Genomic DNA, 27,822 nt, shown 5'->3' with positions numbered 1-27,822 from the left:
CTTTGCCGCTCTACAAACTTACATATCTGGGCAGGAACTGCCCTGGGAAATTTGGGAAGATTTGGGCGGCATGGGTTGAGGCGAAGCATTTGACTATTGCTTAGGCTAGGGGGAGTGGAGGGTGGGGGGTTTCTCTTTTTTTGTAATTTATGTGGTTTTTTGTGTGGTGGGGGGAGGTCTCGGGGAGGTTTTACATTCTATGCTGCAATGATTAGTGACTCTACACATTGCTAAGAACTATCTGTGCTTATATGTGATACATTTGATTATCTGTCTACTCAAAATATGTATGTACCTTGCTGACGCATGTCTGTTTTCTGTTTTTTTTTTGTTTGAAACATAAATAAAAATTCTTTGTTAAAAAAAAAAAAAAAAAAAAGTGGTTTGTAAGGGTTTACAACCACTTTAATATTGAGAAGTGCAGACTGTTCTAGAAAACAAACAATGGACAGCGCTGCCCTCCCCTGGTAAGAAAAGGGAAAAACACCCAGAAATGGGTCACCATATACAGAGTGTGGTACCTGGAGTCTCAGCTGGGCCATGTCTCTCATTAGTCTGTTCCGGCGAGCTTCCTCCTGCGCCTGGGGGAAAGAATCAATACATACAAAGTTGTAGTAAATACCATACAGAACCCGCTTTAAAAATTTCCTAGTGGATGGGACTGCGGCTGTTCTCAGCATTGCCATCTCTTTGGATGTCCAAAGCCGTCCAAACAGCTGAGATGCCATGACATGGAACCTGAAAACGACCGACCTCATAATAGCCGACACCAGGAATCGTGTCCGGCTGCAAATCACAACCTGTCAGGCTATACTGGGACTTGGTGCCACACAAAATAAAAAGCGAATGTTTGGGGAAAAGAATCTCCAGCGAGACACTTCTGGACATTACAAAGAAATTCAAGAACTTTGCTGCAGAGCCTTAAAAATGGTCTAGGACAGGGGTGCTCAACCATTTGAAGAGGAAGGGCCATGTGATTTGGTAACCAATGGCAATTCACAATGAACAAATGGGGGTTTTACTACCCCCCCCCCAACCCAGGCCACATGTGATTAGATGTGGGGGACCAAGCAGGGGGTTCCCTGTGGGCAAGAAGCCCCATTGAAAACCATGAGAGGCCAAGAGCTCCTGAAGCTATTCACAGCTGCTTGCATGTAATTGCTCATGGAGCAGCTACCGGAAAATGATCTGCCCTGGACACAACCTGTGCCCAGGGCTGATCATTTGCAGATAATTGCTCCATTAAAGATTACATGCAAGCAACTGCGAATATCTGCAGGAGCTCTTAGCCTCCCGTAGTTTTCAATGGAGCTTCTTGCCCACAGGGAACCCCCTGCTTGGTCCCCCACATCTAATCACAAATGGCCCCAGTCACAAGTATGAATGGGGCCCCGAGAGACAGACATTTACTACATCAAGAGCTCCATCTAATGGCTATTCTATAAATCTCTGTACTTAAAAAAGGCGAAGGGGATGATTTACTAAAACTGGAGAGTGCAAAATCTGGTGCAGCTCTACATAGAAACCAATCAGTTTTCTGGTTTTATTGTCAAAAGCTGAAGCTAGGAGCCAATTGGCTACAATGCAGAGCTGCACCAGTTTTAATAAATCATTCCCCCCTAGTCCAGTGTCAGCCCATCATTTTTTATCTTTTTTGGAAGTTCCAATAGGCTTCAAAATAGGGTGGACCCAGGTGTGTTAGAATATTCACATCCACCAATCAGGAAGTGAGGGTTTCGAAACACATTTCCTGATTGGCCCGAAAGGAGAATCATTCTGATTGGCCGCCGAGGGAGGAGACGTAAACAGCCGAGCAAAGGAAGCCACCCGTGATTGCCCACCATGGATGAGGTAAGTGGGCCGCCCAACCAACTCGCCCCCCCCCCCCCCCAAAAAAAATTACCATCAGCCGCCACTGCCCAAGTCTATCTTTTGGGAAACAATTATGAACGCTCCCATATTCATAAATAAAAGAAATAATTGCATTTATTACTTTGTAGATAGCAGTCCGGAGAGCATTACACCCACAATCCCTCTGCTGAAAGTGGGAGATCTTTCTTAGAGAATGAGAAATGCTGGGAGCTCCGCACCCATTGGGCATCGTATGGAGTAACAGATACGCACCATTCGGAACTGAGCCTGGGCCTGGAGGAGGGTGTTGTCTTGCTGGGTCTCGGAGATACTGGTAAATATGGCGAGCTCCGGGTTGTACTGCAGAACCTTCCCCTGCAGATGGGTGAGGAAATGTCCGAAACTTCGGATGTAGCAGCTGCGCACGATGGACTGCGGAGAGAGAGAGAACACGGCCATTGTTAGGAGAAATTCTGTAATATGAAGATTCATTCTCTAAACATATTCTATGTTTTTCCATTTATTATGAACTCATTGCACAATTATTTCTCTATTAAATATTTGCCCGTATAAGCTGCCCCCCCCCCCCACCCCCAAACAGAGCTGAAGACAAGACAAGACATCCATTTTCATAGGATGCTAAACAGAAAACTGAAGCATGCTGGGTAAAAGGAGGGATTATCCTGGGACTGGCTGACAATTTTTCTGATGGGCAGTGTCTATTCTCCCTGTAGGTGGCAGTATAACCCAAGCGTCTCTGAATTCCTGTCTCCCTCAATGGACAAGTAAGAAAAAATACTTTTCACTTTAAAAAGAGAAGTACCGTATTTATCGGTGTATAACACGCACCTTCAATTTAAGAGGAAAGTTTCAGGGAAAACATTTTTTATTTTTTAAATAAACCACTTTGAAGCAAAATAATGGTCAATGCTCAAAGCAGCCTGATTAGTGCCCATCTGCAGCTTCAATGCAGCCTGATCTGAGCTCATCTGCAGCCCGATCTGCAGCCCACCTCCCATCAATGCAGCTGCCCAATTAGTGCCCATCTGCAGCTTCAATGCAGCTGCCCAATTAGTGCCCATCTGCAGCTTCAATGCAGCTGCCCAATTAGTGCCCATCTGCAGCTTCAATGCAGCCCAACTCCAATCAATGCAGCTGGCCAATTAGTGCCCATCTGAAGCTTCAATGCAGCCCATCTGCAGCCCATCTCCCATCAATGCAGCTGCCCAATTAGTGCCCATCTGCAGCCCATCAATGCAGCTGGCCAATTAGTGCCCATCTGCAGCTTCAATGCAGCCCATCTGCAGCCCATCTCCCATCAATGCAGCTGCCCAATTAGTGCCCATCTGCAGCCCATCAATACAGCTGCCCAATTAGTGCCCATCTGCAGCTTCAATGCAGCCTGATCTGCACCCATCTACCATCAATGCAGCTGCCTGATTAATGCCTATCTGCAGCCTCACCATCTCTCATCAATGCAGTGCCGGAAATCACCAAGCCGTCATCTCCTGTGTTTACTCGGCTCTCAGTCGGCAGTCACATACAAAGTCCCGACCTCTGCGTGTGTGACGTAAGAGCCGAGTGAGAGCTGAGTAAACAGGAGATGATGGCTCGGTGAATCCCGGCGGTGCTCGTACCCCCTCCGAGGTACACAATCGGTGTATAACACGCACTCGTGATTTGCCCCCTAGTTTTAAAAGGAGGGGGTGCATGTTATACGCCGATAAATACGGCCCTCTCTTTTTTTTCTTCCAATCATACCTGTCTAGGTGGATGCAGCATCAGTCAGATATTGCATCTGTCCCCCCAGCCAATGCCATAAGTAGCTACTGTTATCCTTCCCTGGACATCCCTTTTCTTAGCGGTGCCCAGGAGCGGGAGAAAAATCCTTTTCATCTGTCCCCCAGCACCTCCAACACTGAGAACCGAGTGATCCGACACCATCGCTTGGTTCTCACAGTTCTCCGAGCAGAGAGCTGGTGACAGTTAGCCACAGCTCTCTTGCCATGCCCCCACCCCCTCCTCCTTGCTCATTGGAATGCTGGGCGGTGGACGGGGCGGAGTGGCCGGCTCAGGCACTCAGCGACTGGCCGGGTGGCGGCCTGGGCATGTGGGCAGATCCTGATCTTGCCCGAGTCTGGACCGGCTCTGCGACGTCAGCGGACTTCACCCCGTTGTCTGCCGAAAACAGGTCACAGGCGTGCAGAACAAACTGCATTCATGTTATCCATAGGAGTAGTACAACCAAAACAAGCTTTGCCTATACTTCTCCTTTAAATCAATTTTAATAATCAGTATTTTTTCAGCAGCTCCCTCCACACAATTTGTGAACAAACGAGGATGTTTCTGTACCTCCTCCAGAACGGTAAGATCCGGCCTCTCCTTCTCAAAGTTGAACTTGCGGTGTGCAGCCTTCAGCGGAGGTAGGTTCCTCAGGGCGGCGTCCTCCGGGAGCAGCAGGTGGGTGCACATGTCTGCCTGCTCACACCTCTGCAGTAAGTTCTGGACCTCACTACACAGAGAGATTCCTGCGAGAGAGAAAACACAGCCTGGAATCAAGATGGAGTCACTCATGTTCACTATCCAAAAGATGTATGAAACCGAGGACCTCAGTCATTAAAAAGTAGCCGTGTAGGCAACAGCCAATCAGATATTTCCTTTTGCTTTCTACCCTGCACCAAACAAGGCTGCTGGAATCTGATTGGCTGTTACAGGCAACTTTGTGTATGGGGGTCTGTCGGTTTAGAGGGTCTGTTACCTTACCGGATTCCTGGATCTTGGATGCCGATGGTAAGAGGTTTAGTAGCACAGATAATCGGTTCCACAAACTCTGCGAGCTCTGCGGAAGGAAATGAAAGGGTTAAAAGCAGAAAACTTTACCTGCAAAGAGGACCTGTCGCTGGAGATATCTAAAGCAGTCAGCTTTGTGCCGTTTAATATCATTTATTTGCTAATAAGGGCGATTTTCAGAGCAACTTCTTTTGGAAAAAAAAACCTGACCTGGTGCTCTTCTATGAACCGGGCCCCATAGGAAATACATTGCAGAATGACCCTCCCGTCACCCGTTTTCTAAGAGCCCTTTCACACCGAGCCGTGGGGGGTGTCGGCGGTAAAGCAGCGCTATTTTTAGTGCCGCTTTAGTGGCGTTATTCGACCGCTAGTGGGGCGGTTTTACCCCCCTTGCTAGCGGCCGAAAAAAGGGTTAAAATAGCCGCGGTGCCCCATTGATTTCAAAAGATGCTGCTAGAAGGACTTTACCGTCCTGCCAGCGCACCCCCCAGTGTGAGAACCCTCAGGGCTTTCACATTGGAGGCACAGCAGCGGCTGTTTCAGGGCGCTTTGCGGAGGCGCTATTTACAGCGCTGTAGCGTCTGCAAAGCGCCCCAGTGTGAAAGGGGTCTAACTGCGCGACCATCTCCCCAACTTTAAAGCAGTAGTGAACCCCAAAACTGGGAATGTCATATATTGCGTTTCACCCTTTCAGTCTCTAGGATTAAAGAGGAAGTAAACCCTGATGAGTTTACTTCCTCTTTCATTTCCTGCAAAGGTAAAGCATAATGGACTACTATGCATCGCATCGCATCGCATAGTAGCCCATTATGTGTCACTTACCTGACACAGGAGCCAGCAATGTCACCGCTGTCCCCTGTAGTCCGGAGCCTCCATCTTCTCGGTGGGGTCTCGCTGCTCCGCCGCCGTCATTCGGCGAAGCCACGATGACGTCACTCCCGCGCATGCGCACAGGAGCCGCCACTCGCGGCATATCACCGCTGTCTATGGCGCATGCGCCGTAGACAGCGGTGCCTGTCTTTCGGCAAATATCTCCGAAACCGTGTAGGTTTCGGAGATATTTCTTGGACCTACAGGTAAGCCTTAATCTAGACTTACCTGTAGGTCAAAGTGTGTTTTAAGGGTTTACAACCACTTTAATAGCGGTTGTATACCCCCCCAAAATTATTTATTCTTCTTCTACACCTGTAAGGCAAAAGGCATAATGAGCTAGTATGAACCGCATACTAGCTCATTATGAAATACATACCTTGGAACGAGGTGTCGGTAACTCACCGGGTCCACGCCGAGGGAGCCGACATGTTGCCTCGGCGTGTCTTCTGGGTATCGAGGCTCCAGCGCTGTGAGTGGCCGGAGCCGTGATGTCGCCACTCCCGCGCCGGAGACTTCTTTCCGGCAAAGTCCGGCATCCGCCGGGCTTCCAGCTCGAGAATCCCCTGTGCGCATGCACCGCTGAACTTCAGTGGCTCATTGCAGGGGGAATACATCTCCTAAACCGTACAGGTTTAGGAGATATTCTTTTTACCTACAGGCAAGCCTTATTATAGGCTTACCTGTAGGTAAAAGTTATACAATTGACTATACAACCGCTTTAAGCCCTGAAAAGGACGAAACGCGTCTGCGGAATTCTCTACAGGTGGGAGGACAAGAGCTAAAAAAAAAAAAAAAAAAAAAAACATCTTTTATCCATCTCGTTACATTCGTGCAACTGGGGAGTCAGTGTCTGTGGGCAGAGGGCCACCATTTTGTTGAGGTCCTCTTAGAAGACATTAGGCTACACGTGTGTATTCAACTAAAAATCAGGTTAAAAAGGAAGACGAGTTAGGATGCCCTATAGGAGGATGATCCCCTTTTTTGTTAATTTCTTTATTGGGACAATATTGATGATATCAGGGTGATGCGGTTTGAAAACTTGATCAACAAGGGGGGGGTGACCTCGTGGAAGAACCTAACTTCTCTTTTGAAGACCATTTACCATTTACCTGATGATTGGTCGCCATGGTCAGCCTAATGATTCTCAGGCAGTGTGCACAGAGCTAGGCCAGTCAGGCTGCCTTTATATGTCTACCTGTGCACACAGGAGGATGAGGATGCCTGGGTTACAGTGCCTTGAAAAAGTATTCACACCCCTTCCAATTTTCCGCATTTTGTCACGTTACAACCAAAAACCTAAAATGTATTTTACTGGAATTTTATGTGATAGACCAACACAAAGTGGCACATAATTGTGAAGTGGAAGGTAAATTTTTTTTTTTTTTTTTTTACAAATGTGAAAAGTGTGTGTGGGGGGTCCGGGGGTAGTTTGTATGGTGCCCCCTTTACTCCGATACCCCCAACTAAAATCTAGTGGAAACAATTGCCTTCAGATGTCACCTAATTAGTAAATAGAGTCCACTTGTGTGTAATTTAATCTCAGTATAAATACAGCTGTTCTGTGAAGCCCTCAAAGGTTTGTTAGAGAACCTTAGTGAACAAACAGCATCATGAAGGCCAAGGAACACACCAGACAGGTCAGGGATAAAGTTGTGGAGAAGTATAAAGCAGGGTTAGGTTATAAAAAAAAAAAAAAAAAAAAAAGATCTCCCAAGCGTTGAACATCTCACGGAGCTCTGTTCAATCCATCATCGGAAAATGAAAAGAGTATGGCACAACCGCAAACCTACCAAGACATGGCCGTCCACCTAAACTGACCGGGCCGGGCAAGGAGAGCATTCATCAGAGAAGCAGCCAAGAGGCCCATGGTAACTCTGGAGGAGCTGCAGAGATCCACAGCTCAGGGGGGAGAATCTGTCCACAGGACAACTATTAGTCGTCTCTCCACAAATCTGCCCTTTATGGAGGAGTGACAAGAAGAAAGACATTGGAGAAAGAAAGTCATAAGAAGTCCTGTTTGTAGTTTGTGAGAAGCCATGTGGGGGAGGGGGCAGCAAACATGTGGAAGAAGGTGATCTGCTCAGATGAGACCAAAATTCAACTTTTTGGCCTAAAAGCAAAACGCTATGTGTGGGGAAAACTAACACTACCCATCCCCCTGAACACACCATCCCCACCGTGAGACATGGTGGTGGCAGCATCATGTGGTGGGGATGGTTTTCTTCAGCAGGGACAGGGAAGCTGGTCAGAGTTGATGGGAAGATGGATGGAGACAAATACAGGGCAATCTTAGAAGAAAACCTGTTAGAGTCTACAAAAGACTTGAGACCGGGGCGGAGGTTCACCTTCCAGCAGGACAACGACCCGAAACATCCAGCCAGAGCTACAATGAAATGGTTTACATCAAAGCATATTCATGGGTTAGAATGGCCCAGTCACAGTCCAGACCTAAATCCCATTGAGAATCTGTGGCAAGACTTGAAAATTGCTGATCACAGACGCTCTCCATCCAATCTGACAGAGCTTGAGATATTTTACAAAGAAGAAGAATGGGCAGAAATGTTCCTCTCTAGATGTGCAAAGCTGGTAGAGACACCCCCAAAAAGACTTGTAGAGAAAGGGGGTTCTACAAAGTATTGACTACGGGGGGGGGCCATACAAATGCCCCTCCCCCCACACTTTCCACATATTTGTATCATTTATCATTTTCCTTCCACTAAACAATTATGAGCCACTTTGTGTTGGTCCATCACATAAAATCCCAATAAAATACATTTATGTTTTTGATTGTAAAATGAAAAAAATGTGGAGAATTTCAGGGGGTATGAATACTTTTTCAAGACACCGTATGTGCACACATGATGATGATGATGATGATGTCTGGGTTATGTCTACCTGTGCACACATGATGATGATGATGAGGATGTCTGGGTTATGTCTACCTGTGCACACATGATGATGATGTCCGGGTTGGTCCTCAGCCAGTCCAGGAAGACCTTGACGGTGGCCAGAAGCCCCTCGGCGGTGATGACCTCCAGCTTCTCCTGAAGAGTCCTCTCGTTGTGACAGGACTTATTGCTCACAATACTCTCCTCCGAGTCAGAGATGTCCCCTATAACAAGGAGGGAGACAAACAAGCATGAGATAGGCCATCAATGTGTGGTGAAGAGGTCTGATACAAATATTATACGTTTACAGCGATGTCACATTGTCACATGTGTTCTTTGAGTCCATTTGGAGCTGAACTACAACCGAACCATTTCTGAGGTTGAGGCCGGCCAAAGCTGGATCGAAGTGTGGTTCAGGAGGATCAGTCTATGGGCAGGCTGAAGACGTTTTTTTGTGTGATCGCTGCCCGTGGCTATAGCTGATGTCAGAACACAATAGCACAATGGGAGGGATTGCGCGCGCCCCCCCCCCCCCCCCACCATAATCAACGTTGTTCGTGTTGATGGGGGGGAAAATCTAGACATTTTCTTTCCTGCAATCAGTGGTTGCAGGAACGAAAAATTGTATAATGTACATTATATATTTTTTCACTGAAAATTTGTATTTAATAAACAGTTGTGCTAATATCACATGAAACAAAAATTTGCAACCATCATCTTTTTTTTTTTTATTCTACAGGGCCTCTGCTTTCAGAAAATTGGTCTGGAGCCGAACTGGATAAGGAGTCCTTTGCACTTCTGTTGATGGTCCGCATAGTATTAAGGCTTAAAGGATTTGTAAACTTTCGCGTTTTTTTTTGTTATACTTACCTCCTCTGTGCAGTTGGTTCTGCATAGATTGGCCCCCCCGATCCTTCTCTTCTCGGATCCCTCAGCGGCGCTCTTGGCGCCTTCCATTCTCGAGTGCCCCGGAGAAGCGTTGTCCTTTGGGGCACCTGTGCGGGCGTACTTCCATGTCCTGCTGCGGTCATCGACACAGACAGCAGGACTCGGCTCTGATCACCCCCCCCCCCCCTTGGCTCTTTGACTGACAGCAGCAGGAACCAATGGCTGTGCTGCTATCAATCTATCGAATCGGGATCAGAGACACTGGCTGCAGCGGGTGCAGGAACGATCGAGCTCAGGTAAGTAAAAAGGGGGGAGAGGGGGCTCTGGCTCAGTAAAAAGGGGGGAGGGGGGGGCTCTGGCTAAGTAAAAGGGGGGAGGGGGGGCTCTGGCTAAGTAAAAGGGGGGAGGGGGGGGCTCTGGCTAAGTAAAAGGGGGGAGGGCTCTGGCAAAGTAAAAGGGGGGAGGGCTCTGGCAAAGTAAAAGGGGGGAGGGCTCTGGCAAAGTAAAAGGGGGAGGGCTCTGGCAAAGTAAAAGGGGGAGGGCTCTGGCAAAGTAAAAGGGGGAGGGCTCTGGCAAAGTAAAAGGGGGGAGGGCTCTGGCAAAGTAAAAGGGGGGAGGGCTCTGGCAAAGTAAAAGGGGGGAGGGGCTCTGGCAAGTAAAAGGGGGGAGGGGCTCTGGCAAGTAAAAGGGGGGAGGGGCTCTGGCAAGTAAAAGGGGGGAGGGGCTCTGGCAAGTAAAAGGGGGGGGGGGCTCTAGTGCACTACAAGAATTTTTTCACCTCATGTGGGGAGGGTTCTGGCAAGTAAAAGGGGGGACGGGGCTCTAGTGCACTACAAGAATTTTTTCACCTCATGCATTGAGGTGAAAACCCGCGAGGGTTGACAAACCCCTTTAATGGCAGTACTCTAAGCATTGGAGGTGTCCTGTGTGTTATTGTACTTTCTCCATTCATGTGTAAGAGGGACCACAGCTCCCTGAGCCCATGAACGTGACAGAAATTGTATGCTACAAGACTCAAGAGTGTGTAAACTCCTGCGTGCATGAGAGCCCTTATTTATAGATCTGAACGGTTACTTACGGGTGACCCAAATACCGGTACATTTTAAACATGAAGCACTACTTTTGACACTGGAGGACCCCGCTCCCTCTACCTTGCTCTGCAGACTTCAGTCTCTCCACGTCTCCATTCACCAGCGGCACTTGTTCTTTGGCGCTGTTGGCCGGCGGCTCAGAGGAAGGTTTCACAAAGACGTTGGTGAAGGTTGGTGCCAGGCGAAAGCAACGTTTGGTCTGAAACATCTGGGTGGACATGGCTTGGAGGTTGCTGGCTATACTGGCCTCGCTGGTGGTGGGTCCGGGACAGGTAACTGGGGCCTCCTGCGCCTCGGGTTTGGCCGGGCTCACCGGCTTTTCCTCGCAGGTCTTGGCCGCTTCCTTAGGCTCCTTTGGACTTTTGCGCTCTTCAGCGTGGTCATCCTCCATATCCTCCAAATCGGATCGCGACTCCTGACTGTTCATATCCGAGTCAGACTCTATGTCGAAGGCGGCCTCCTCCTCGCTCTTTTCTGAAGCGCTGTCGGAGTTGTCGCTTCCTTTGGCCGAGCCGCGGCTGGAGTCTGAATCGAACCCCTCGCTCAGGTCGCTCTCGTCGGCCTTCCGCGCGTGTCTCCGCCTACGCAAGAGGGAGAGGCGGGAGTACTTGGGGGTCTTCTTGCTTCTGGGTTTGGATCGCGGCTGCTTGCTGACCTGGTTGATCTCCGGCTCCGCATCTTTCTCTATCACGTCTGCGACCTCCCTGGATTCCGGGTCATCTGTCACATGGGAGAGAGAAAAAGGTAGGTGAATTCCAGCCTTTTTATTCTCAGTAATGGTATAAAAGTACAGAAGACTGGAGGATTTCGGCCGAGTTTATACTGCTACCAGTGTCACCAGTTGGGACAGAGGTGGGCAACCTCGGCCCTCCAGCTGTTTTCAGAACTACAAGTCCCATGAGACATTGCAAGACCCTGACAATCACAGGCATGACGGGATTTGTAGTTCCTGGATGGCCAAGGTTGCCTACCCCTGGTTTGGGACATTCCCTCTCACTTTCTGTCCCCCTTTGGTGGCCATCACCCGGACAGATAGAGCTGGGCGATTTACTAAAAAAACGAAATTCACGATTCGAATTACGTTTTTTTATTTTGATGGACACCGCGCCGGTCCAGAGGAGCTGCGGGCAGGAGTTTTTAGTCGAGGCCATGGCTTCGGCCTAGTCCACGCGTCCGACCTCGCAGACTAGGCCGAAGCTAAAAACTCCTGCCCGCAGTTCCTCTGGACCAGCGCGGTGTCAGCACTGGTCCTGAGGTGCTGCGGGCAGGAGTTTTTAGGCGAGGCCGAGGCTTCAGCCTAGTCCACAGCGTCCGGCCTCGTGGACTAGGCCAAAGACTTTCGCCTAAAAACTCCCGCCTGCAGCTCCTCAAGACCAGAGAGTTGTGAGCGCCGGTCCTGGGGAGCTGCGGGCAGGAGGAGTTTTTAGGCGAAGTCTTTGGCCTAGTCCACGAGGCCGGACGCTGTTGACTAGGCCGAAGCCTCGGCCTCGCCTAAACTCCTGCCCGCAGCACCTCAGGACCGGCGCGGTGGTGAAAAAAAATAAGATATACAAAAACACAAATCTAAAAAAAATAAGATAAAAAATAAATCGATTTGCTTAAATTTTGAATCAATTTGACCTCTCAACGCGATTCAAGATTTAAATCGATTTTTTCCCCCAGCCCTACGGACAGGACAGAAAAATTTAAATTTTTCAGCAGAAAGAGGGGGCAAATCTCCCCAAAAGGGCACACCTTTTCTGACCACAACTCTAAAAAAGTTGACACAAAAGTGCCCCCCCCCACCCCTGTATTATTAAAAACTAGAAATGGGGTTCAGCTCGAGTTTCAATACAGGAGGTCCCCAAGTTACAAACATCGGACTTACAAGCGACTCCTACTTACAAAAACAGAAGGAGACAACGGGAAGCGAGAGGAAATCTACCCCCTAGGAAGGGAAATTCTTTCCTGTAATGCCGCGTACACACGATCGGAATTTTGGTCGGAAAAAGCTCTGATGGCTTTCCCCGACGGAATTCGGCTGAAGCTGTCTTGCCTACACACGGTCACACCAAACTCCCAACCGCCAAGGACACGATGACGTACAACGGGACAAGAAAAAGGAAGTTCAATACCCAGTAGCTTCCGTCTCCTAGTTGAATCTGAGCATGCGTGATTTTTTGCGCGTTGGAATCACATACACACGATCGGAATTTCCGATAGAAAGTTCTTCCATCAGGAAAATGGAGAACATGCTAATCAAAAAATTTTCTGGCGGGAATTCAGCTAGCTAAATTCCGACACACGATGAAAAGCTCTCATTGGTCTTTTGCTGGCCGAAAATTTCAGATCGTGTGTACGCAGCATTAGAGTTATGATAGCGGGAAAAAAAAAAAAAAGGGGGTCTCCACTGATGCTTTATCACCAATCCTCGTTTCCTTGGAGTTTGCAGCTACGAAAATGCCGGAGGTGCGATTGGAGCCTGAAGCTCTAGCAACGTCCTACAAAATGATCAGACTCACCTGGATTGTCGTTGTGGAAGGCGGGGACGGAGCTCTCCTCCAACTCGCTCTGCAGTCTTATATTCACGTGGTTGACCAGGTGGGAGAAGAGGGCCAGGGTGAACGCTATGGCAGCGCTGTACTGCTTGGAATCTGAAGAGATCAGAGAGGCAAAGACATGACAATGGAGGACACTCATTAAAGAGAAGGCCTTGTTCACACCGGGTGTGTACGGCTGTGGAGGAGGGCCACGTTCACCTACACAGGTGTTACCGTTCAGGTAATCCCACTGATGTCAATTGGGACTCGGCAACTGCAGGGACACAGACACTGATCCCAATGTGGCCTTAGTGCGGGTGCATTGCCCGAACACACAATGGGGGTTGAGTTACTAAAACTGGAGAGAGCACAATGAGCTGCAGCCCTGCACAGAAACCAATCAGCTTTCATTATCAAAGCTTAACTGAACAAACCGAAATTAGAAAGCAGATTGGTTTCTATGCACAGCTGCACCAGATTTTGCACTCTCCAATTTCAGTAAAATCCACCTCATTGTCGCTATTCAGGGCCGTGCGCCTGCACAGAGGTCAAATTGGCAGCAGAGTCCGTATCCGCGCAGGCGCCATGTCCCAAATATCAACCCCTCCGCGCTGACCTGTGAAAATTTGAGTTCATGGCTTGAAGGGGTTATACCGGGATGATGCCTGAAGATATCACCACAGTACCGTTTTTTTTTTTTTTTTTTAAGAGCGTGCGGTCGGCTCTTTAGTGATAACAACCGATGAAGCCAAAATCCGCTCGGCTGTTATCCTAAAAAGGAGCGGGAGGGGGTCATCTCATCCCCCCCGCCAGCTTCCTGTCCCACCGGGAAACCCGAGCCACCAGCCCGGCGCTTCTGCCGCCTAGGCCAAGACCCGAACGAAGCCGGATTCGGCTCTGATCAGGTCTCCAATGTAAAATCCCGGAAGCAGCATCATGCCGTCACTTCCGGTTTACTGAGCCGTCAATGGCGCCGATATAAAAAAAAAAAAAAAAAAAAAAAAAAAACACACACACACACACACACACACACACACAATTCAGAATTGCTTATTTTGGTGATCTGAATACTTTAACGTGCAAAAGAGGGGATTTGGGGGGGGGGTCTTCTCATTTGGGGTCCGATCCCTCCATAAAGGGTACCTGTCACCACATATTACTGTCACAAGGGACGTTTACATTCCCTTGTGACAGCAATAAAAGTGATCAGATTTTATTTTATTTTTAAAAAGGGACAAAGTTATAAAAAAATAAAATAAAAGACAAAAAAAAAATAAAAAAAAAATAAATACATTCCTTGTGACAGCAATAAAAGTGATCAGATTATTATTATTTTTTTTTTTAAAGGGACAAAAATAAAATAAAAAAGTTTTAAAGAGCCCCCGTCCCGACGCAACAAAGAAAACACATACATAAATCGCAACAACAAATGTAAACGTGTTCAAACCACTCATGTGCGGTATCGCCGCAATCAATCAAGAGTAATAATTCTAGCACTAGACCCCCCTCTGTAACTCTAACCTGGTAACCGTTACATTATACAAGAAAATTGGGATAACTTTACTGTTTTATTTTTTTAATGAAAGTGTGTGTATATATATATATATATATATATATATATATATACACATACACACACACATATATATATACACACTAATATATATTAATTATACACCAACAAAAAAAAATGTGTGTGTGTGTGTGTGTGTGTGTGTGTGTGTGTGTGTGTGTGTGTAAGCACAGTTGCCCGTTGTATCCTTTCATGCAGGTGGTCACTCACCGGGGCTTCATACATCAGCAGAGTAAATGATTGCTCCGATTCATTCACTTTTGTGTACATTTGCAGTTAAGCTACTGAGCTCTGTAAACATATATAAATACCGTATATACTCGAGTATAGGCCGACCCGAATATAAGCCGAGGCCCCCAATTTACCCCCAAAAAAACTGGCAAACTTATTGACTCGTGTATAAGCCGAGGGTGAGACATGCCTGTCCATCCCTGTGTGTGTGTCCGTCCATCCCTGTGTGTCCGTCCATCCCTCCCTGTGTGTGTGTGTGTCCATCCATCCATCCATCCCTGTGTGTGTGTGTCTCCATCCATCCATCCATCCATCCCTGTGTGTGTGTGTCTCCATCCATCCATCCATCCCTGTGTGTGTCTCCATCCATGTGTGTGTGTGTGTGTGTGTGTGTGTGTGTGTGTGTGTGTGTGTGTGTCCAGCCTACCTTTGTCCCGAGCCTCCGTCCCGTGCCTTGCCTCCGTCCCGTGCCGTGCCTTGCCTCCTTGCATCCGTCCCGTGTCGTGCCTTGCCTTGCCCCCGTCCCGTCCCGTGCCGTGCCGTGCCTTGCCTTGCCTCCGTCCCGTGCCCTCTTCGTCGGCGGCCATTGTAAAATTCAAAAGCTGCGCCGCCGCCTTCGCCTGTGATAGGCGGAACACTGAATTTCCCAGCAGCCTGTGTTCCGCCTATCACAGACGTCGTATCATCCTCGTCCGTAGTACGAGGATGATACGATGTCCGTGATAGGCGGAACACAGGCTGCTGGGAAATTCAGTGTTCCGCCTATCACAGGCGAAGGCGGAGCCGGAGGCGCGGCTTTTGAATAGAATGGCCGCTGTCTGTCTGCTCGACACGCTGATCGAGCGGGCAGACAGCGATGACTCGAGTATAAGCCGAGGGGGGCACTTTCAGCCTCAAAAAAGAGGCTGAAAATCTCGGCTTATACTCGAGTATATACGGTATATAATGTTGCGGTTCCAAGATTTTTTACAGATTTTAACTTAAAAACAAAATGTCAGAAATAGGCTTAGGCAAGAAAGGGTTAATGAGAACGCCTACACAGAGATCAACAGAATACCCATGGCAGTGATGGCGAACCTTGGCACCCCAGATGTTTTTGAACTACAATTTCCCATGATATCTCATGCACTCTGCAGTGTAGTGGAGCATCATCGGAAATGTAGGTCCAAAACATCTGGGGGTGCCAAGGGTTTGCCATCACTGACCTATGGCATCCCTATGCAGGTAAACACGGCCCTCCAGTGGGCGTACACTTTATTACACCCAGTGTGTGGACAAGGCCCAAGTAATAAATGGTGGGGTGAGAGAGAGTGAAAAAATTCCTTTCATCGCTCAGAGCGGAGCAGGAACCTCGGGGCTCACCTGCCCTCTTCAGGCTGTGAACACTCATCAGGCAGATCACCACCATCCTAAAGACAAGCAGGTCTGGCAGGAAGGAGTAACCTCCATCATACTCCTCCTCGTCCTCGCTGGCGGAGCTCAGGTTCTGGGATGACGGGAGGTAGAACATGCACAGGTTGTAGTCCTCCAGAACAGACTGGCACAGAGAGGTCAGCTCCGAGTCCACCGAGCTACAGGAGGGAGAAAGAACCGGGTTACATGGAGATAAAATAAACTTTGTTTTACTGCGACATTATATAGTGTTAATCCTAATAATATATAATACCATTATCCCTAATAATGAACTTTGGTTATTTGCTCCCTTTGGGACGGCTACAGAAGTGCATATCTCCATCACTGCTTGATATAGTACGTAAATAGGATTTTTAGCTTTCATTGTTGCCTACAGGAGGACTGGACACCGGCCAACAAGAAAACCCCGCAGGCCAGCCCAAAGATAGCCACTCATTATCAGCATGCCTCATTTTTGTACCAAAGGCAGTACCGAGAGCATGATCATAAAAACACAGAGTGGGCAGGACCAGGACTAGTGTTCTTCAATGGACTTCAAGAAAAGTATTTTAGTCTGCACTCACATATGATGCAGTGACAGACATTTTACGGTTAATAAAAAAAAAAAAAAAAAAAAAAACACCAAACAATTGTCTCAATAGTTCAAAATCCTTTAATGTTATCATCAGGCATAAAAAAGGGACAGGAAAAAAAAAAAAAAAAAAAAAAAAAAATCAAAAACATCTGTAACAAGACCAACAAGAATATCCACATTCATTCAAAATGTGAAAGATTTTTTACTGGTCTTGGGGATTAGGAGGGGTTAAGGGGGTGTGTTGTCTTCTCCTCAAATCGAAAGATGATAGAGGTGCGCCGAAATGGAAATTTTGGTGCCAAAAACAGAAAAATCAGGATGCACTTGACCGAAAAGACCAGAAAAAAAAAAAAAAAAAAAAAAAAAAAAAAAAAAAAAGACTTTAATGAATAATTTTTTTGTATTTTTTTTTTTTTTTTACATATAATAATTGTATTATATTCAACTTTTTAACCACTTGCCTACTCAGCATTTTCACCCCCTTCCTGCCCAGGCCAATTTTTAGCGCTGTCACACTGTCAACGAGAATTGCATGGTCATGCAACACTGTACCCATGCTTTTTTTTGATGGTATTTAATCACCAGTGGGGTTTATTTTTTGCTAAACAAAAAATTGCAGAAATTCAAAAAAAATTCAAATAAATAAAAAAAAAAAACACCCCACCACAACATTTTTCATAAATTTTTCAGTTTGTTATAACATTTTAAAAACAACAAACAGGAAGTGAAAGGAAATCTGCAACACTCAGCAATAAAAAGTTGTTTTTAGCTCAAAGAAAAAAGCATTTTTTAATCCATGTCTCTCTAGTAGATTTTTCCATCACTTCCTGTCTGGTGAAACAATTAGAAAGGAGATTTTTTTTTGGAGGACCTAAAAATAAATATATATATATTAGAAGTTGTTGGACACATGAGGGGGGTCACTGACCTGCTCTTTGGCTGTAGTAGTCTCTGCAGATACATGAAGCTGACCAGCAATCGTTTTATGTCCTTACATCTGAAAACAGAACATGGTGAACAAATTAGGATCAGAACACCCCGAATTACCGATATATCTGTCCAATGATAGTTGCAGGACATTTCTCAGGGTGGGTTATCCTAAAAAAGTGAACACGGTGAGCCGGGCCTGTGTAAGGTGTGTTGGAACAACCGCTTGTGTCTCTTTTGGAAAGCCTGTGTGACAGAGTGACAACAAAGGAGCACAAATGAGAGACATGGACGGAGCGTTGTCAACCTATTACAGAAAGTGTCTAGGCAAGGAACCTCATGGCAGGATCACCAGGAGATATTTTAATGAAAGCTGAAGATTAAAAAAAAAAAAAAGAAAAGTGTGAAAATGATTTCTGAAACACATGAAAGATTATATGAGATTTTGGGGACTGGGTTTACATCCGCTTTAACCATTAATTACCCTGAGCTTCAGGACTAAAATATAGCTGGCCAGTAATCTAGTAAACAGAATACACACAGCAGGCATGCAGGTAATTAATCACATTTTTATTTCCATTATTCCTGTTGTCACACATTTAAATCGGGGCGTTTCCTCTCACCTCTTCTTGCTGGGTGACAGCTTGCGGTTCTCAGTCTTCTTCATCTGATGAAACATTTTGGCTGCCTTGTCATACAGTCTCTTCAGGTTCCCATATGCCCCTTCAAAGGAGACTTCTGACTGGATACTTTAAACATAAATTAAAATAAATAATTATTATTATTATTTCAAAAAATAAAAAATAAAAGATAGATTTTATATTATAATATCTTAATTTTATACTGAAAATATCTCTCAAAAAAATAAAGAAAAAATTCTCTCTCTCTCTATTTTTTTTTTTAATTGAAGAGCTTTTATATAAAAAATCTTTTATTTATTTTTTGGAAAGAGATTTTCTATATAAAAGCTCTCCAATTTAAAAAAAAAAAAAAAAAACAATAAAAAATAAATAAATATGAAGAATATATAAATTATATATATATATATATATATATATATATATATATATATATATATATATATATATATATATATATATTATATATATATACACATATATACATACACACACATACATATAATTTATATTATAATATCACATACATATACATACATATATATACACACACGTTATCTCACAGAGTACACCCCTCACATTTTTGTAAATATTTTCTTCTATCTTTTTATGTGACAACACTGAAGAAATGACACTTGTCTACAATGTAAAGTAGTGATCAACAAAAGTCAGAACACCCCTAAGTGAAAATGTCCAAAGAAAATTAGCCATTTTCTCTCCCCAGTGTCATGTGACTCCTTAGTGTTACAAGGTCTCATGTGTGTTAAATTTGGTGTTCTCACTCTCTCATACTGGTCACTGGAAGTTCAACATGGCACCTTATGGCAGAGAACTCTGAGGATCTGAAAAAAAAAATTATTGCTCTACATAAAAAGATGGCCTAGGCCAGTGATGGCGAACCTTGGCACCCCAGATGTTTTGGAACTACATTTCCCCATGATGCCCACACACTCTGCAGATTAGCTGAGCATTATGGGAAGTGTAGTTCCAAAACATCAGGGGTGCCAAGGTTTGCCCATCGCTGGCCTAGGCTATAAGAAAATTGTCAAGACCCTGAAAACTGAGCTGCAGCACGGTGGCCAAGACCATACAGCGGTATAACAGGACAGGTTCCCCTCAGAACAGGCCTCGCCATGGTCCACCAGAGAAGTTGAGGTCACATGCTCAGCGTCATATCCAGAGGTTGTCTTTGGGAAATAGACGTATGAGTGCTGCCAGCTGTCTACCTAGAAACCAATCAGCTTCAAGATTTTATTGTCAAAGCTTAACTGAACAAGCTGAAGTTGGAAGCTGACTGGCTCCCATGCAGGAGGTGCACCAGATTCTCCCTGTGACAGTTTTAGTAAATGTCCCCCTATGAGAATCACATTCACATTAGAGGTTTTTTTTTTTAAAGCACAGTTTCAGTCCTATACCTGATTATTATTGAACAAAGCAAAAAACAGTCCTACATTATATTGCACCCCGACTATATATCCACCATTTGTCTAAACGGATCGGGTAGAAATTGTACCGGGAATAGGAACACTGCGGTGTCCCCCTCCCCCCCGCTGACACAAACAATACAATACCTTTACAGAGCATGCTCAGATATGCGGACGCACACACAAAGGCTGTGATGTCACTCACCAGCGCAGGTAGCAGTAAGTGGCCTCTACATGGTAGTATTTGCTCCCTGCCAACGTGCCCAGCTGGTTAAATGGCATTCCTGTGAAGAGGAAGATCACAAAAACACGTTATCCAGGCTGCTATGTGACGTCACTAACCCTTCAGATGCCAAAAAAAAAAAAAAAAAAGTGTGGAAATTCTTGTTTGTTTGGAAATCATGCAGTGTACATTTTTTCAGATGTGTATTAACTACTTCAATACCGAGCCACTTTCACCCCCTTCCTGCCCCGGCACCAATTTTCAGCTCTCAGCGCTGTCACACTTTGAATGTGAATTGCGCGGTCACACAACACTGTACCCATAGGATTTTTATTTTTTAATCATTTTATTCACACAAATAGAGCTTTCTTTTGGTTGTATTTAATCACCACTGGGGTTTTTATTTTATTTAAAAAAAAAAAATATAAAAAAAATAAAAAAGTTTCTTAGTTTCTGTTATAAAATTTAGCAAATAAGTAAATTTTTCTTCTTCACTAACGGGCACCAAGGAAGCGGCACCAAAGAGGCGGCACCGAGGGGCACTGTTAATCAGTGCCCAATGTCCCCTGTCACACTTGCTGGTTACCAGCTCTCCTTTCCACACGCTCTGATAGCACAGGAGAAAAAGGAATGCCAATAACTGGTTAGTTTTTTTTTTTTTTTTTTTACATGTGATCAGCTGAGATTAGAAACAGCTGAACGCATGATAAAGAGCCACTGTGATTGGCCCTTTATTGCAATCTGTGATCAGCTGTGGCCAAAGGACACAGCGATCACAGAGCACGCCGGATGCATACCCCGTGGGGGGTGTGGTTCTTAAAGTCGTCCATAGACGCCATCTCGAAACGTGAGAGCCGCTATGTAGCCATCTTTTGACTATAGCACGGGGCGGAGGTGGTTAAAATAAATGATATGTATAGCCAAAATGTTATTTTTTGGATATAGTAGAGAACGATCAGGTGTAAGCAGAATCACTCTCTCATTTGTAGAGGTGGCCGCTGTCACCAAGACAGAAAGCGAAACAAAAATCCAAAAGTTTACACTTATTAAAGTAGTCAGAAAACAAAGACCTGTGAGAGGACTTCAGGCTGGGCCCCTTTGGCAGGTCTAGCTATGTAAAAACATAATAAAAAAAAGAAATAAAAAAAAACGTTACTATATTTTTAAAATCCAGTAATATGCGGTCTCACCCTGCTCTGCACATGCTCAGTTGCGCTCTCTATTTTTTTGGCACCGTGCCGACTTTGTAAAGGCCGATCGGCTGACAGCCTAAAGATTTACTGTCGCTCAGGGGCTCTGAGCTTCAGCAAAAATGGCCGCCTCCAGCAAGAAGAAACAATGCCGCAGGCAATTTACAGCACACGCCGATTTTGGTAGCATATTATTGTGGAATGTTCCTTGCTAAAAGAACATTTTATTTTTTTAAATCAAAGTTATGGGTAAAAGTTCCACTTCACCTTCTCATATCTGGGGGAGATCTTCTACACACCTCCCTACCCAGAAACAACTCACCCATCTGTGGGACGACAGTCAGTGCCTGATAGTAAAACCTCTCCGCTAATTTCTCTGTGTTCACCAGGGCCAGTTCATTCTGATAGCGAGCTGCAGAAAAATAAAATAAAATCAAAAACAAAAAAAAGGAAAAGAAATCAGTATAAAACATGTGGGGGTGGGTTACTAAACCTGCATGGTGCAATGTCTGGAGCAGTCCTGCATAGAAACCGATCAAGCTCCATATTTTGTCAATGCTTACATGAACAAACGAAGATAGAAGATGACTGGCTGCCCCCCGACCACTACACTTTATAGAAGATTCCAGTCTAAACTGGCCCCAATATGTGGATTTAATGTATGAGTGTAAGGTGGGGACCATAGATTGTAAGCTCTTTTAGGACAGGGACTGATGTGAACAGCATATAAATACCTGCAAGAAATAAATAAAATAAGAGGATTAAAAGCTAATGGAGGCTGCAGGAAGTAAATCATACCCAGGTCTCCCAGGTAGACCAGACATCGGTGGCACGCCATCTGGGCCCAATCCATCTCCTTGGCAGAAGCAGACACTGGTTTCTTGTTCCCTGAAGGGAAATAAAAACAGACATTGCATTAAAGGGGTTGTAAAGGTAAAAAAAAAAAAAAAATTCACCTCAATGCATTCTATGCATTAAGGTGAAAAAACATCAGACAGACAATGCCGCCCCCCCCCCCATTTTACTTACCTGACCCCTCGAAAGTCCCGCGCTTAATGAGGATGGATTGAAAGCAGCGCAGCCATTGGCTCACGCTGCTGTCAATCACATCTAATGATGCCCGAGTGATACAGCGAGCGCCCCCCGCAAGCGAGCTCGCATGAACGTGAGAAGTCCTTGTGGGGGGAGCGGAGATAGGGACCCCAGAAGACCAGGTTCGGGGCCAAAATTATGATGTGTGTGTGTATATTATATATATATATATATATATATATATATATATATATATATATATATATATATATATATATATATATATATATATATACACACACACATACATACATACATACATACATACATACACACACACACACCTGAATTCGACTTGATATCAGCCTATTGCAAGCCCTGTGCAGCAGAGCTCAGAGTGAAAAAAGGAAGAAGCAGCACAAGGAGCCAATTATTTGTGCTGTAGTGCTCATGTGCCAACATAGGAACACGCTAACAGAAGGAAAGAGCAGAGTGAGAGTAGTGCTCATCACTCTGCAGCTTCTCTTTTCACTGTCCAGTCACAGACTGGAGCAGCGATAAGACCTATATGCCGCAGGGGAAAAAAAAAAAAAAAAAAAGTCTCCTGCCCTGTCAAACAGGGCTGTGTTGTGTAAATCTCAGGACTGGATGGGCATAAAGAGAAATCTTTTTGCAGGTAAAACGTGTGTCCTTTACGTATTGCGACTGTGGATTTAACCGCTTGCCTTGAGCTTACTCTTTAATACACGATGAAAGGACTCCCGGAGCACTGAAGAGGAAGCACAGCTGGGCTGTTATATTCTTTCATGCAGGTGGACACTGACCGGGGCTTCATACATCAGCAGAGTCACTGACTGCTCCGATTCATTCACTTTTGTGTACATTTGCAGTTAAGCTACTGAGCTCTGTAAACAGTTTTTTTTTCTTGTATTATTATTATTATAACAGAGCAGTTTAGGGAAGCATAGCAAACATGTAAAAACAGCAGGGAGCTCCCCCTGCTGGCTCCATATGAAAATACAAAATTATAAAATTTGCAATTTTTCCTATTTATCTTAAAAAAAAAAAAAAAAAAAAAAAAAATATATATATCTTGTAAGAGCTACCCATAATAAAGAAACAGAAATACTGACCAATCAGAGGGTCGGTGACGTGGGTCCAGTCGATGCAGCACTGCAGCTCCAGCTGGTAGTGGGACTGGATGTAGAGGAGGAGATGCTGGTAGAAGCCCACCCCGGCTATCAGGTGGGTACGGTAGGCGCATTCTAGGGCACTCCGGCTGTGGATGTGCTGTGAGTAGATTAATAAAGATTAGAGAAATAAAAACCATTTAAAAAACAAACAAAAAAACAAACAAAAAAAACAAACAGTATACCAGCCAACATATACCGTATATCAACTGCCAAACTATCTTCCCTTGTATACAGAAATAGGTAAAGGATTACCAAAGATACTTGCAGGTGCCATATGCCCGGGTTTTCTTACATTAGAGTAAACACATCGCCCACCCTTTGCTGCTGCCACCGCCATCCACCTAAAAGGATCTAAATGGCAGGAGGCGGAGGTGGCCTTTCCAATCATGTGACCTCTGTGATTGGCTGTCATAGCAGTCACATGATTGGAAGCGCTTGTATGCACCGGGAGCTGCCAGTGACAGCTCAGCTAAGAACTCGCAGTGAGCATGCTCTCAGCACAGAAAAGCCATTTCTTGAGGAGGCGTATGTGCACAGGCTCGGGCTTTAAAGCTCACCCACTGCATATGTTGGCATACGGCTTGAAGAGACAGGTTAAATAAGCCAGCACTGACCCCCCCCCCCCATCCCCCTTAGAATGCAGCCGCCGCGGTGTGGCAGCACTCACCTTCTTGTTGGTTTTGATGAGCTGGATGACCTCATAATAGACTTTCCTCCATAAAACCTCCTCAGCTTTCTTCCCGTAGTCCACAGGGTGGAGGAACATGAGCTTGACACACAGCTCCCGCAGCCTGCAGGACGGACAGACAGACACGTTCACATGTGACTACAGTAAACATTCATCAGAGATGTTTTTTTTTTTTTTTAAAGATTCAACATTCTTTGCTGACCAATTGAATGCGATGACCGCAGTGCAAACAGTATGTGCCAATGTACAAACCCCGCCCCCCTCTCCCAATCCCTGCTGGGGATGCCGAGCTGTGAGCACCCCCCGCACTCAGTCCAGCAGCCCCTCTACTCCATGCAGCTTCTCTCAGACAGACAAAAAAAAAAAAAAGAAGAAATAAAAAAAAAGACTGGCCAATGGCATCACAGTAAATAGATCTGGTCCACTCTGGAAACGCTGCATGAAGAAGCGTGGGTGTTTCAAATCGCTGAACCACTGGGCCAGCTGTGGGGGGAGGGGGGGGGAACCCGGAAGTACGTACAGCGAGGACTAGGGTTCCACCGATGCAGATGCCAGTATTGGTGCCGATTGTACGAATTTGCTTGAGTACTCATGCAAATACTCTGATACTTTTGTGATGCGATTTGAGCTCATACAAAATGAATGGGCTCAAAACGCACTGCAAACAATTGCATGCGATTTGTCACAGGAATGTGGCGAGATTCCTGTCTGAATGGTAGGGGTGCAACGGATAAAAAAAACAAAACAAAAAAAAAAAAACAACAACTCACAGATCGGATCATTGTCACGGATCGGATCAGCAAAAACCCTGTGAAAATTTCACCACCATATAGTCCCCACTGTAATATCCACGTCATCTCCCCCACTGTAATATTGGCTGAGTATCGCCGAGTGGGGCTGGGTATCGCCAAGTGGGGCTGGGTATGGAGGGATGGCTGTGACTGCACTTGTCACAGAGCAGCGCTGTGGGCACTACAGATCCAGCCCACATCGCTGCTGCCATCCGATCTCTCCCCTCTCACACTGTACAGAACTGTACACAGAGGGGAGAGAGGAACCGGCGTCATCATGACTACCGGTTTGTTTACAAGTGATCACTTCGTCATTTGACAGAGCGATCACATTGTAAAACGGCCGACGGGTGCACCAAGATGGCCGCCGCTCCGGAGCTAGGCCGAAGCTGCGGCCTTTCCTAAGGCCGAGGAGCGCTCCGCCGGATTGCGGCGTGTGACGATCCAAACAGGGTGACCCCGATGACGATCGGCGACGATCCATCGCTCCTCTACTGAATGGCATGCAGTTTCATTTGTCATAGTCACTTTAGCCTGGGTTCACACAGGAGCATAAACAGAAAAGTCAGTGCTACTCCCATACATCGCATAGATAGATAGCAGAGCTCCCGGGTTCTCCATACTGGCTGAGCAGAGTAATGTAGAAAAAATGATTCGCACTCCAGTTGTTTGCTCTTAAAATTTCTTCATTTTATTGAATAGCCACAGGGAGCAAAATGCAGATTAAGTCAGTTGACGTGTTTCAGCCTATAAGGCCTTAGTCATGGTTATGACTAAGGCCTTACAGGCTGAAATGCCTCAATTGACTTAATCTGCATTTTGCTCACTGCGGCGATTCAAAAAAATGAAGACATTTTAAGAGCAAACAACCGGAGTGCAGATCATTTTTTTTCCACTTCACAAAGGAGCGGTCTGGGAAACCACACGCCATTCAGACAAGAATAACATACAGTTGTTTGCAGTGCGTTTTGAGCCCATACATTTTGTATGGCTTGGCATTTTGGGAGTACTTGGCTGAAAGCTTTGGTACTCACACTTGCCAGTAAAAAAAAAAAAAAAAAAGGAAAAATACGGCATCGGTGCAACCCTAGTGAGGACAATCCAGGACAATCCAGGAAGAAACACGACAAGCAAGTGACACAACCAGGACACAAAGCAGATGCTGCCAGCTGACGCGCTTCACACAAACATTGTGCTTAATCGGAATGCCAATCCTCAGTTAACATTGAGCAGTCTGGGTTTGGTTCCCACCGATATTAAACATGGAGATTAGCATTATACCAAGTGGATTTGTACAGCCACCACCACCCCTAACCTACTACCATAGATCAGGGACAGTAGCACAGTGCAACACTTGGCAACTGATAAGAACGGATTTATTTTTATTTTTCCTTTTTAAAGCCCCTCCATAAACTCCACCCAGTGCCAAAAAAAAGCACACACACAAAGAGTGATACACAAAACGTGCACAGGGTGTCCTGCAAAATCAAAGGACCTTGCCCTAATCACCCCCCCCCCCCCCAGGGGCATTCGGCTCTAGACAGGGACTGGGGTACTTACACTTGGTCCATCTGGCCAAAACCAGAAGGACCTCGTTCTTTGGAGGGTCTGCCAAAACAGACCCACCCCAGTACTAGGTGGGGCTCCCCCAAAGGGAGACCCCCCCCCATGAGAGGGGGCGAACCAAGCCAGAAGGCCATGTCCACCCCCTCCCAAGACTTTTAGGGCAGACCCCCGAGGACCCTACACCCTACCAGTCACACATGCAAAAACCGTGTTCAAACAAAACCAAAAAAAAGGGCAATAAATGAAGTGGGGGGTGGGGGATGGAGAGCATAAGAACAGATACTACACTTGATCTTAGCAAAAAGGCAGAGAAGTGATTCTTTGTGTCCCGGTTGTGTCACCTTCTCTTGTATACAATAAATGGTGTGAGGACTTCCTGTGGCGTGAAGCCGTTTCCTCTCGGATTGTATGCATTGCGGAGAGGCTGGTCCATCTCAACTGGAGCGGTGTGTCTCTCCATTATTCAAGACTGGGGGGCGCCGTTTGTGCCCATTACATACGCAGGCACGGCTTCCTTCTCGGCACGGATGGTGAAGGTGTTCAGCCTCCCCACTTACTTGTTGCGTAGACTGATATTCTCCGGTTTGAAGACTTCCTGATAGGCGGTCTTGTTGTTAATAATCAGATCCAACCGATGTACCGTCTCCACTACGGCCCTACCGAGAGAGAGAACACAATATTAGATCATTAAAGTGAAGCTCTGGGGTTAGACCCCCCCCCCCCCAGCCTGTTTAAACTGCAATTCCTGCTTATCAGCTGAACTGCTTGAAGACATCATAGAAAGGGGTGGGCTTCGTGGGAGACATGTAGTGGTCAGATCTGCATCCATCTGTACAAATAAGAATTAAAGAAGAGCTCCAGGGGTAAAAAAAAAGAGCATTTATAATTTGCTGGCATACGAAAAGGAGGGGGGGAGAGGAGGAAGGAAGAGAGAAGAAGAGGAGGGGGGGAGAGGAGGAAGGAAGAGAGAAGAAGAGGAGGGGGGGAGAGGAGGAAGGAAGAGAGAAGAGGGGGAGGAGGGAAGAGGGAAGAGAGAAGAGGGGGGAGGAGGGAAGAGGGAAGAGAGAAGAGGGGGGGAGGAAGGAAGAGAGAAGAGAGGGGGGGGGAGGAAGGAAGAGAGAAGAGAGGGGGGGGGGAGGAAGGAAGAGAGAAGAGAGGGGGGGGGAGGAAGGAAGAGAGAAGAGAGGGGGGGGGGAGGAAGGAAGAGAGAAGAGAGGGGGGGGGAGGAAGGAAGAGAGAAGAGAGGGGGGGGGAGGAAGGAAGAGAGAAGAGAGGGGGGGGGAGGAAGGAAGAGAGAAGAGAGGGGGGGGGAGGAAGGAAGAGAGAAGAGAGGGGGGGGAGGAAGGAAGAGAGAAGAGAGGGGGGGGAGGAAGGAAGAGAGAAGAGAGGGGGGGGAGGAAGGAAGAGAGAAGAGAGGGGGGGGAGGAAGGAAGAGAGAAGAGGGGGGGGGGGGGAGGAA

At 46.2% G+C, this 27,822-nt stretch overlaps 1 protein-coding gene and 1 pseudogene across 1 annotated transcript in view; both read right to left on the bottom strand.

The window, feature by feature from the left end:
* Nucleotides 1-27,019, bottom strand: part of SMG5 (SMG5 nonsense mediated mRNA decay factor) — a gene marked incomplete at its 5' end in the record, with an annotated part of 41,495 nt that extends 14,476 nt beyond the window's left edge. Inside the window, 16 exon segments of the mRNA XM_077464023.1 lie at nucleotides 522-581; nucleotides 2,125-2,283; nucleotides 4,204-4,379; nucleotides 4,615-4,690; nucleotides 8,457-8,626; nucleotides 10,442-11,101; nucleotides 12,883-13,014; nucleotides 16,067-16,275; nucleotides 17,620-17,688; nucleotides 18,242-18,367; nucleotides 19,886-19,964; nucleotides 21,416-21,505; nucleotides 21,892-21,981; nucleotides 23,259-23,415; nucleotides 23,986-24,109; nucleotides 26,921-27,019. Coding sequence (XP_077320149.1) covers nucleotides 522-581; nucleotides 2,125-2,283; nucleotides 4,204-4,379; nucleotides 4,615-4,690; nucleotides 8,457-8,626; nucleotides 10,442-11,101; nucleotides 12,883-13,014; nucleotides 16,067-16,275; nucleotides 17,620-17,688; nucleotides 18,242-18,367; nucleotides 19,886-19,964; nucleotides 21,416-21,505; nucleotides 21,892-21,981; nucleotides 23,259-23,415; nucleotides 23,986-24,109; nucleotides 26,921-27,019 — 2,476 coding nt within the window.
* LOC143950440 (U2 spliceosomal RNA) lies at nucleotides 26,513-26,681 on the bottom strand (annotated as a pseudogene).
* Nucleotides 27,020-27,822: the final 803 nt, after the last annotated feature.

Source organism: Lithobates pipiens, unplaced genomic scaffold (assembly GCF_037356315.1).
Source record: "Lithobates pipiens isolate NorthernLeopardFrog02 unplaced genomic scaffold, aLitPip1_a1.2 Scaffold_30, whole genome shotgun sequence".
Taxonomy (NCBI): Eukaryota; Metazoa; Chordata; class Amphibia; order Anura; family Ranidae; genus Lithobates; species Lithobates pipiens.
The sequence above is the reverse complement of the archived record's forward strand: the minus strand, read 5'-3'. Positions and strand labels throughout refer to the sequence as shown.